This window comes from Micropterus salmoides, unplaced genomic scaffold (assembly GCF_014851395.1).
Source record: "Micropterus salmoides isolate LMB-PRFRI ecotype aquatic unplaced genomic scaffold, ASM1485139v1 Ms_hic_scaffold_16, whole genome shotgun sequence".
Classification (NCBI taxonomy): domain Eukaryota; kingdom Metazoa; phylum Chordata; class Actinopteri; order Centrarchiformes; family Centrarchidae; genus Micropterus; species Micropterus salmoides.
This window is the reverse complement of record NW_024040707.1, coordinates 23,388,164-23,400,310: the sequence shown is the minus strand read 5'-3', so window position 1 is coordinate 23,400,310 and position 12,147 is coordinate 23,388,164. Positions and strand designations below refer to the sequence as shown.

General features: G+C 41.8%; 1 protein-coding gene across 1 annotated transcript in view; it reads right to left on the bottom strand.

The window, feature by feature from the left end:
* The window catches only part of sema3bl (sema domain, immunoglobulin domain (Ig), short basic domain, secreted, (semaphorin) 3bl), a 71,903-nt gene that overhangs the window by 34,039 nt on the left and 25,717 nt on the right, over positions 1-12,147 (bottom strand). The window contains exon 3 of the mRNA XM_038723005.1: positions 6,806-6,868. Within this exon, the coding sequence (XP_038578933.1) occupies positions 6,806-6,868 (63 nt within the window). The remainder of the gene's footprint in view (positions 1-6,805; positions 6,869-12,147) is intronic.

Genomic DNA, 12,147 nt, shown 5'->3' with positions numbered 1-12,147 from the left:
TTTCAAATTGTTGTGCCACTGTGTTGTTTACTGATGCTGGAGAGATGTACTGATTAGACTTCTAGATGTGTGACCTGTAGACAACAAGTTTATATATCTAAATTACAAAACAGTTTTTCAGTCCTTTATTTCAAAATGTTTCCAAAAAGTATTGCAATTCCAAAAATCACTCAAAAGAGTGTTTTGTTTTTTTTAAAATCTCAGCCCTTTCCAGCTGAGTTGTGGATAAGGTATACGGAACTACAACTACTCTGTGAAGGATAGTGAACATTAACGTCATGGTTAAAATAAACCAACATTTACAGTTGGCAGGACAGAGGACACAAACCCCGACCTTCTGAAGACTTTGCTGCCGTATAACGGTAAGCTAAATCCTGACCATTTTTCTAGACTGTCTTACTTTCCTGCACACATACACAAAATGCCTGGATTCAAACAAAGTAAAACTGATCTCTGATAAAGCCAAACCATCTGGGAGGCCAGGTTACTGACACTATCAAGCTTGTCGTGAAATAACAAAGCCAGGAACTGAGCACATAAATACATTCTGAAATGTACAGAACTCTGACTTGCATACACAATGCCTCACTTGTTTTCTCAAAGGTGAATTATCCGCAGACTCAAAATGCCTCACTTGCTATCTCTGATCTCTGCTCTGCACTCTGAAAGTTTTGTCTGTGTTCAACATGCACAGCATTATGTGTCACAAATGCATCGTATTAGAGGTGGGTTAGGGTTAGGTAACCAGCTGATTAGATTATCAATCCCATTGTAAACAGAAGATGCAGATAGTTGAAGCAGACAAATATGTTAACAGCCACAGCAAGACACTGCATGCTTGGCTGAAGCCACTGAGTGCCTCCTCTCAGCCTATTATTTATTTGTCTGAGCTGTAATTAATGATGGTGAAGGTCATGAGGTTGTGACTCTGGGAGGAAACGCTATCAGTAAAAACATGTTTAGGCTGGTAGACACTTGCCAGTAGAACGCTGTGGAGACAGAGGCTTTCATTAAAGAGATTAAAAAGGATATCCCCCTTCTCTATTCATCTTTTTCACACTTTACTGTCAAGATGTGTGCATACTGAGAACTCTCATACAGCTACAGTGTTTAGAGAACAATTGTAGATGTTTCTGTTTTACCTCATGTGGGGGGAGGGGGGTCTTCTGCTTTCTAGATGCCACAGGATACAACTTTAAAACATAGAGAGACGTGAAGGAATGCAGGAAGATGTCTGTGTAGTTATATCTGTTAGTGACATAATTTCACACAAGCTCTTTATGACTCCTTTGGCAGAAGTAAGGTAGGGTTACACACATCTTGTCTTAATACCTCTATTATAACCACTACGGACAGTACAATAGCGTACACGCACCACTAGCGTTGCATGAGCCCTGTGAGCAAAGCGCAGAGGAAACGCCTAATAAAACTGATATAAGACACTGAAGACACACCTGCCACTTCAAACACAGAGAACATGTACTTATAGACACACACCTTCTAAAACTGTTCCAGATGGTGGTGGCTGTAAGACATCTTGCAATGAGATCTCAAGAGAACAAGAAGGCACAACATTCTCTCATATAACAGTGTCTTCATTTTGTGTGCGTGTGATGTTTGTGTGTAAACATGTAATTTGCTCCAGTTTATGTATTCTAAGCACCACTAGAGCAGTGAGTGTTTCTTTTCCAACTAGGACCAAATTTAACATCTCAATACATCAAAGAAAAGAGACCAAATCTCTTTCTTTCCTCCTTAATTAATTCCTTTTTTTCTTCAACATTTTCCACCTTTCTTTCTGTGATTTCTGTTCTAGATTTCCTATTTTCTATAACTTTATTGCCTTCTTTGTGTGTTGGTGCGCATTGTTTTGTCCTTTTTTTGATTTTAGATTCATTTGTTCATTGTCTTCTTAAACTGAACCTGTATTTTGAAACTTTGGCCAGTATGTTTACTGTCGCACGTCTTCTCTAGTCACTTCCTGTCAGTCCTGTCCTGGTTTCCCCAGGACTATCCCACGACCAGGTAAGAAAAACTCACCTTGCGTTCTCTCTCTTCACTCTCACCAGCTCACCGCTCAGATTTGGAACAAGGGTCTCCACTGCCGTGTAGTCTGCTCAGAGGAAACTTTGCGTGCCAAACTCTTTTTCTTATGGTAGCAACTCGAGAGCCTGACTAAGGTTCCTGCGACCAAGCTTGGCAGCTAACTTTTCAAGCAACAGGAACACCCAAGCCAGTTAGCGTCAAGCTACTAACTCTGTAAGGAAAACAAAGGATGGATTGATTTCCTTCGACCTGCACAGTTGAACACTGCATTGCAAAGACTGCTCTGGAACCACAATTCTTCGCTGCCTGGCTCATCAACAACCGATTCAATCGCCAGCTAACCCGTATCCTACACAGATCGCGTACATGTAACTTGAACTGGTCTTAACCATAGCCACACATGTGGAGAGGAAATTCAGAGCTCCCACTTCACATACTCTCATTCCTTCTGACTACACGTGTTTTCACGCCATGCATGCAGAACATACTACAGCTGCATAATTGGAAAAATTATTCATTTTGCGATTATTGTGGACAATATTGCGATATCGACTTAATGGAACAAATCGTATCATGACTCTACTTTCTTGAGTATTCAGTAAAAATGCAAAAAACACAGACATTTTGAAATGTGTATTTGTCAACATGAACCAAGTTCTTGTCTTATCTGTGATTGTTGCAATGTGGCACGTGGGACTTTTTGTACCATATGATACACCAGCAGCACCCACACAACCCACGCTACACTGTAAACAAGATTACTGAACAAAAACAAAATAGAACAAGGGGAGCATGTTGCTATCAGGAGGAGGCGGATGGAAGGACCACATATTGGCATCCTGGCTTTGGCTAAATCTACATCTGTCCACTGCAGATCATCATCCACAACCTGGAGGAGTAACTAGAAATGGTTTGTTTCTTCACAGTATTTGATGTGGTTGCTTCAGAATCTCCCTCTCCTCTTTTCTCTTGTAAACATGGCCATAATGAGATAAACACTGTCCTCCCTTTGTGTTTTTTGTGTCTCTCACATTCCCTTGTCCTCCTGCACGTAATAATTTATACTTTCCTTCCTATATCCTTCTAGTTTCCTTAATTCCTCCTCCCCCCTCTGTATTTTGGGCACTCATTAAGAGATACAGTTCTGCCTCCCTTCTCTATAACTACAATGCATTTCTGAAAGCATCCTCTTTCCCTGCTCCTCTCTGTGCTTGGCATTTCTTTTCATTAGGACAGATCATTCATTGATTATTAAACTGTCTTGACAGTGAGGTTGTGGACTGCATTAAGGTCATTAATAATATATAGATTACTGTACATGTCCAGAGTTGTGTGGGAGCAGAGACTACAGTACCAGTTAGGGTTAGGGTTAGGGGTGCTGTAGGGTAGAAATAAAGTGTCAGCAAAATACAACATGGGAGTAAACTGTAGTATGCTATTTACTGTACACCAGCCCAAATCAATTGGCGGCCAGTGGGTCACATCCGGCCCAGAAGCAACCTCCATGTGGCACAGCATAATCTGATGTATGACAACATCAGTAAACTAGTGGAAGTAGCTAATGGGAGAGCTATTTCGTTTCCATGCGGTGAACCGATAACAGCCAATCCGGGGCTCAACAATAAGGGCTGCATGACCTGCAACCTCCTCTGTGTCTCCACACACACAAACACGGAGCGAAGTCAGCCAGCAGATCAGCTGACGCTACCGAAGCTGAAGACAACTACGCTCATTAGGGTAAGTATGTGGTGCAATAAAACCTTTGTGAGTAAAAATGCAATACTTTATCAACACACCTGTTTAATAAGCATAAACATGTAGAACACAATATTTTGATCTGCTCAGTCTCTCATCCACCGCAGTTTTACACAAGCACAGCTCTGATTTATTTTTGTGGCATTTTAAATGTTGATCGCTATCGATAAAGAACTGTACCACTAAGTTGGAATTAATAAGAGTGTATCAAAAAAATCATCTCCGTGTCCTGGTTTTAAGATCTTGCCCGATAGAATCTTTAACTCAATAGTCCAGTTGTGCACTTTTTGTTTTACTGCTAGAGGCATAGTCTGCACTTCCCACCACAACATGTGCCATTTGGGGACTGCTGTTAAAAAAGGGGCCTTGTAGTGCCACAAGTTCATAAATATTTTGTATCCTGGGTCTCAAACCCATTAAAATGACTTAGAACTAGGAAAGGGTTCAAGCAGGAACTGGAAGATACACGAGAACCACTCTGAGCAGAGTAGAGACTGACATGGGTACTAACAGGTATAGGTCTTGAGGGCTAAGCACCATACAAAATCTTGGATCTTGCAGAAAACTGGCCTCTACTGTATGTGCTATTTAGGCTGGTGTTTGGGTCTCTGGAGAATGGAAACATGAGGACAACTAGAGGGCAGGTGATGTAGGACAGGAAATTTCAGAACAAACAATGAGTAGGGAGTAGGAAGAGAAAAAGAGTCTATGGGTGTGTTCGGACTGGATGCAAAGCCAATTTTACAAGCAGCAAGAGTGCACACATAGAATAGCAGGGTTGGGGAGTAACGGATTAAGTAACTGTATTCTGTAACAGTACAGAAAATAAAGACGTAATCAGATTACAGGTACCTTTTGTAAAAATGGGGATTACACATAGGGATTACTTTAAGAACAAAGTTTCCATTAAACAGAAAGCGGACTGCTATTTGCTATTTACGTGTTTCCTGTAAAAACACACAGTTAGTGAGGGATTTGTCGCAGATATTGACTACCAGTATAGTCAGTAGTTGAATGTGGTTACACCCCATCCCATTCATGCAGACTCTGTGTGGACCGTGCGGACTGATTCCAGCTCCCAGTGAATGAACACGGCACGGACCCGAGCGCAGACTCTGAGACTGACGGAGGCCAGTTTGACCACTGGGAATGCAGTACAAAGTTGGTGTTCTTACCGGTTTGGCTCAACTAATGAGGCTGTGTTCGGTCCAGTTTCGTTGCCTGCAGCAGACTTGCTACAGCAACAAGCAAAGCTATATGTCCAAACTCATAAATCACTGAGTTGAGGCAGAGCAGCAGGAACATCAGAGAGAAAACCATTAAATATTTTCCATCAAATATGATCCAGTTTCAGTAAAATGAATGAAGGTGTGCTTTTGTTCAGTAATCAGTGGGGCCCGTCTCAGAAACACTATTTTTCGCACCGTCATAAAAATTAAGAAAGCTTTTCACTGGACACTAAATGAATGCAGGCCCCCAGTGCAGGATGATTCATCAACATTTTAAAATTGTTTTCCAGGAAATCACACACTCTAAAATGCCTTCAATAATACCTACAAAACAACATTTTTGTCATTGATGGGCCAGATCCTGCAAGATGACTTATAGGCCTAGAGCAAGGCATCGTATAAAAACATTCAGGCATTACATCGATTTTGATTTCATGGGAATGGGATATTTTACAATTGTATGTTTCTCTAAAAATACACTGAGCAGACAACGCATTTTATCTTTATTTGCGTATTTGGTATTGAAGTAATCCAAAAGTAAGTAAAAGTAATCAGGTTACATTACTATTATTTATTTACATTACTGATTAAATTTTTTTTAAAGTAATTAGCAGTGCTGTAAAACGATAAACATTTAATCGCGATTAAACGCATGTTTTATCACATGATTAAAATTCTATTATTATAGATTATTATTATTATGATGATTATTATTATTATTACTATTATTATTATTATTATTATTATCATCATATATCTGTGGTGCAGTGGTTAACACTGTTGCCTCACAGCAAGAAGGTCGTGTGTTCAAACCCCAGTTGCCCCGGCCTTTCTGTGTGGAGTTTGCATGTGTCTCCAAAATTGTCCTTAGGTGTGGATGTGAGTGTGAGTGGTTGTCTGTCTATGTGTGGCCCTGTGATGGACTGGCGACCTGTCCAGGGTGTACCCCGCCTTTCGCCCGATGTAAGCTGGGATTGGCTCCAACCCCCCGCAGCTCTGTATGCAGGATAAGCAGTTGACGATGGGTGGATGGATCTTAACTGTTTTAAGTCTGTATTAACGATAACAATTCTTGCCAGTGTATCTTCATTGGAAATCAAATTAATGCAAAGAAAGTTAGTTTTTGAACTTGACTTTAAGATTTATTTGATTATTTCAAATCAAAAGATTTGCAATGAGACTGAGGTAAAATCAATGTAAATGAAATATAGTGTTCCTTAAGCTTGCTTTCGAAAATGTACAAAATGTACACACATTATTATAAAGTGCATAACAAATAAAATACTCCATTGCTACATTATTTTTTAATTCAGTTGAAACCAATGAGAAAGCACTTGCTTTATGTAGGAGTTTCAGTTTGACTGCTTTCTCAGTTTCATACAGGCTATGTATGCATGCAACAGTAACAGGTAACAGCACCAGTGACAGTGTAAAATAAGAATATTTGACACACGCAATTAACGCGATTAACACAATTAAAACACTTTATGATCAGTCCTTAATCTCATCGCGATTAACGCGTTAATGCTGACAGCCCTAGTAATTAGTAATTGTACATTTTTTAAGTAACCCTCCCAACCCTGTAGAATGGATATAAATTTCGATATAATGCAAATTAGTCAGGCATTATCAGTGTTTGCGTTCCTAGGTTCCTAGGATATGCACAAACTGGCACTGGGGGAATGCATACGCTATCTCGGCTGCAGTCTAAATGAAAGCGGTGTGATGCGAATTTGCAACAATCGATGTTAAGGGGTTAACTGTCTCTCGCTCACCTGTGGTTCCTTCCCTGTTTGAATGCAGTCCTCTCTGTTACCAGGTAATGGGGGCCAGTAGATCTACCAAAGAAGAAAAAAGAGAGATTGAGGAACTGAACAACAATAAAAAAAGAGCATGATGATTAATTACTTTGAAGTAATGCAAACAACCACCTTTGACTCTGTTAATCGAATCAAAACATACTAATAAGCCCCTGTGTCATTAAATTTGAATATCCTGCAAATGTAACTTTATAGCTGTTAGGGCCAAATTGAGCAGAACAGATCCTCTACATATGATGAAACAAAGACTTTGGAATGAAGAGCCAAGGAGTTTGGGAGTTAATGTTTGGCTTGTAAAGCTGAAACCATGATTGAGACATGACAGACACATTTATCACTCCAGTTCTCTAGAGATTCGTTTCAGTTCAAATTACGCAAATTACGCAAATTACAAAAAAATATATTTTCAAACTTACCTCTAGCGGTACCTATAAAATAAGTCTAGAAACAATGTCCAGGTTACTCTGGATAACCCACTGACTTTGTAGTTACCAATTTTCATTGGAACAACTATCTGCTTAATAAATACTCCCTATGAAATATATTCAATGCATTTTCCAGAGTAGAGGATCAATGTTTTTTGGGGGGAAAGTCAGATATCTCAAAGACGCATGCGTATCTCAAAACCTTTTAGTAATTTTTGCCACACACAATCTTGCACTACTGAGATTAGTGGTATGGAAATTTTCTGGAAGGCAATTTTAATTTAATCACCATGTTATTAAAAGTGATATAAATGTAAAAGACTCCAGATTCACTGCTCAATCATCTTCAATCTTCTGTTTTGTGTCTAGAACTTAAATTAGACATTTTGCTTTAAACAAGCAGGAACACTGTTCTCAGCAAAACCCCCACAGTATCTCAATAACAGCATCTAAAATTAAATATATATATATATATATATATATATAAACAATTCTTCAATTTACAACTCAAGTTCTCACAGTATCGATCCAAGATTGCCTAATAAGAGAAGTCCTCTCATTCTGAAAATTCAATAAGGAGAAGAGGTGAATCTCAGCTAAGCATAAAATAAAATTTGGAGCTGACACAATGGGACCAGTTTTCACACTGTTTTCAGCTAACAGAAAATGAAATCAAATTGCTACTGAAGAAGAAAGCTGAAATCTGTCTCAGTTTAGAGGCAATGACGTGTGTAATACTGTAGTTTCGTGCAGACTACCAGAGGGTTTCAGTGAGACAATAGGTCTTTGTCTGGTCCAGTAGGAAACAAGCCTTGTTTTCACAAACAGGGAGAATAGAAACCAGAAAGGAAAACAAACGGTCCTGACTTGCATTACTGTGTCTGATTATGTTCAGTGAGTACCTGTGAGTGTGTGTGTGTGTGTGTGTGTGTGTGTGTGTGTGTGTGTGTGTGTGTGTGTGTGTGTCAAGGGACCTCTGTGCAGGATTGGGGAGTAACAGATTACATGTAACGGCGTTACGTAATCATGATGCAAAATAAGTAACTGTCTTCCGTCCAGTACAGTAATCATGTTACAGTTTTGTAAAATTGGGGATTACTCATAGGGATTACTTTAAGCAGAAAGTTCCCATGAAACACAAAACGCAGTGCTATTTGCCTCCATATGTTTTTTATATATGTCTTATATGTGTTTCTGTAAAAACACAAAGCTAGGGAGGGACGTGTTGCTGACATTGATTGGCGTTTACAGTCGCCAGTAGCGCCGACTGTGTGTTTACACCCCCACCCCGTCATGCACACTCTATGCTGCCTGGTTCCAGCTCCCAGTGAGTGAACACAGCAGCTGGACCGGGAGCGAGCACAGCCTCCAAGACCGACAAAGGCCAGTTTGACCACTGGGAATACAGTAATGTTACCGAGGTGATTTTCTTGCTGGGTTTGGCTCTTGGCACCCCGGGGTGGGGAGTAAGCTAATTGAACCGCTAGCAGCATGGCTAATCGACCGAGGTAACCAGCCATAGGCTACAGTTAGTCGTTTAGCAAAAAGTAAAGCTATCCATCAAGAAGCTCTGTGTAAATCATCTCAGTGAGTTACTGGACTCCCTGTTGGTCTCTGAGGCTGTGTTCGGTCCTGTGTTCGGTCATGTCGTGTTCACTGGGAGGCTGCTGTGCAAGGTTTTGTTGACCGCTCGCCCGGCTCCAGTTCTTACACAAGCGCTGCACCCCGCCATCACTTCCTGCTGGGTCCCACCATAGACTTTATAGAAAAATGGCTGTAGTGTCTGTGACGTCACCCGTTAGTTTCTGAAGCAAGTATAACCAGCTGCAGCCTGCAGACCGTGATGGAAGTTGACGGAAGTTGAACTTCCAAATATGGTTTGTCCCAGAAGACACTGCGCACAAAACGTGATGACGTTCATCTCGGCTTACGTACATGATAGATCCTAATGCAAACCGTTCTATTCTTTAGAAGCCAACAACAGAACTTTAAATACACTTCTGAGAAGTTTTTAGGCAAGAAATCAACTGTGTAGATTTTGAAGATCAGCGGTTTTACGAAGATCAGCGGTTTTACAAAAATTGGCAGCGAATCGAAAATATGTGTTCAAACGTTTTCGGAGTTGAGAAGCTCCGCAAGTGCCGACCATAGTGCCGACGGGTGTTATATAGCTGCAGTAACGTTACCGGAGGCTGCAGATCAACACAATGGAGGTTAACGGATAGGGTTAACCGGTCGACATGCATACCCTGTGTGCCTAAAATTATTGATTATATGCACCAGGGTGGTTGGGGTAAGAGGAATATACTTCGGGGGGCTGTCAGGAATAGCTAGCTAGCTGCGGTTAGCTCCCCCAGGCCCAGTCACACAGACCACTGCAGCCAACACAGCAGACGTGTCCAGCAACAGCTGATAATGTTCGTACCGCTGTTATTCTGTCAATAAATTCTCAGTAATGTTCGAGACACATCTGGGTCGTGATGTAACATTACAGAATATTCTTGGTTTGTGAAACTTAAAATCACTTTGGAAGAAATAAAATATACAACAGTGGTATGAATTGAAACATTGCCTTATTATTATCATTAGTAATAATAATTTATAGTAGAATTATAGTATAAATATACTTTATTAATAGTATATAAATATAGTATAGTAAATATTAACACATAACGTACACTGATTACTACGCTGACACTTGACACCTCTTTTTTTAATGGCTTTTTTTCATTTAACAACTATGCGTGGACCGAGCGGTCAAGATAAACGTCATCACGTTTTGTGCGCTGTGGCTTCTGGGACAACCCATATATGGAAGTTCAACTTCCGTCACGTTTGTCTAGTTTTTATATGGTATGTCTGCGGGCTGCAGCTGGACCCTTCTCGCTGGACCCTTCTCTTCTGAAGAGCAGTTTTGAAGCCCAAATTGGGCGGAGCTGGCCGACGCCATCTTGGCAGCGCGTCGCCGCGTGTCACTCCAGGATAACCAAAAATGACATTACATGACATTATACTTCACAGGTGTTGTTTATCTCAGTCAGAGTCATGGTGAAGGCAAATTATATTTATTGACATGAATGTGTGTAGCCAACAAGAGGATGCCGTGAGTACCATCAGGTTACCCACCAGAGACACACCCCTATCCCATTCTCCCGAGACCCAAGCCAAATACGGCAACACTCTAGGGTCCAAACACATAAACAGTAACTGTGTGTGGTTTTAGTGGTTCCTTTTGTTGGTGGGGCTTCAGACTGTTGCAGATGCCGCATGTCGTGATATCATGGGTGTCCCTGGTGGAGTGCGTTCAAGTAGTCAGGGTGCAAAGCTGTGGGAATAACCGCCCCGCTGCCTTTCATGATGATGTGATCTTCCACAGTGAGTTCGTCACGGAAACTGAAGAATGGTCTCACTTCTGCCGGTACGCTGGATATACGTCGTGGCCAGCCATTTTGGATGAAGCGGGTGAGAGTCTGAAGGGCATCGTCCACAGCTGTGTGCTTGCGTCATTACCTCAAATTCGGGCTGTTCCTCTTTTTGAGGAGGGGCACTATGTCTTGGTGCACGTGAGAGGGTATCGGCTAGATAGAGTTGTTTCCCTTTTTTGTAGGTGAGAGTCAGGTTGAATTTTCTCAACATCATACGCTGCATCCGTGCTGGGACAGTGTGAAAATCCTTGTTGTGGATTGTGACCAACGGTTGGTGATCAGTCTCGATCACAACCGGCTTGCCGTAGATGTAGTCATAGAACTTGTAGCAGGCGAACACCACTGCGAGCAGTTCCTTCTCTATCTGCGCATATCTTATCTCTGTTTCAGTCAGTGTGCGTGATGCGTAAGCCAGGCAGGCTGCTCCAACGCCATGCTGGGATGCGTCGCAGGTGAGGGTCACTGGTTTTTCCACGTTGTAATATTAGAGCACAGGTGGGCTGGTGACGCATGTTTTGAGCTCATCAAAAGTCGCTTGGTGGTGCTGTGTCCAGCTCCAGACCACATCCCTGTGCAGAAGTCGGCGTAGTGGTGTTGATAGTTCATTCAAGATTGGGATGAATTTTCCTAAGTAGTTAGCCATTCCAAGGAAGTGTTGGAGAGCTGTTTTGTCCTCTGGTGGTGGCATTTCCCGTATTGCTGTGGTTTTTGCTGGGTCAGCTCAGAGTCCGTCCTCCGTAAACACATGTCCGACATAGCTCACCTCCTTGAGCCCAAACTTTTTTGGGTTGAGTCTTAGTTTTACATGTCTGGCTCGATCCAACACTTTCTTAAGATTTTTGTCGTGTTCCTCGACTCCCTTGCCGCCAATGATGATGTCATCCTCGATTATGGCACATGGGCATCACGCAAAGATTTGTTCCATGGCTCTTTGGAAGACCTCAGGGACTGTGTTGATGCCAAAGGGCATCCTCAGGAACTTGAATCTGCCAAAAGACGTAGTGAATGTTGTGCGGAGAGATGAGTCCAGTTTGATTTGCCAGAAAGAGCTTTGTGCATCGAGTACAGAGAATATGGTAGCGCCTGACATCTGTGCTGCCACCTCCTCTACTGTGCGCATGGGATGGTGGGGGCGCATTAACGCCTTGTTTGGGTTTTTTGGATCTATACATATGCGAACGTCGTCGGCCTCTTTTTTATATGTGGCCACCATGTTGGAGACCCATTCTGTGGCTTCATCTACAGGTTCAATGACTCCCAGAGCTTGCATTCTCTGGAGCTCTTGTTTCACCTTTTTTGAAGGAGCGCTCCCACTCTATAGCATCGGGTCCTGCCAGGTTAAGGAGTATGTAGGCTATTGTTTTGGCAGGTTTATCGCTGTGTGAAGTGGCTATGAATATTTCATATTCCCGTTCGAACTTACGCCAGTTCTCTGCCACATTTCCAT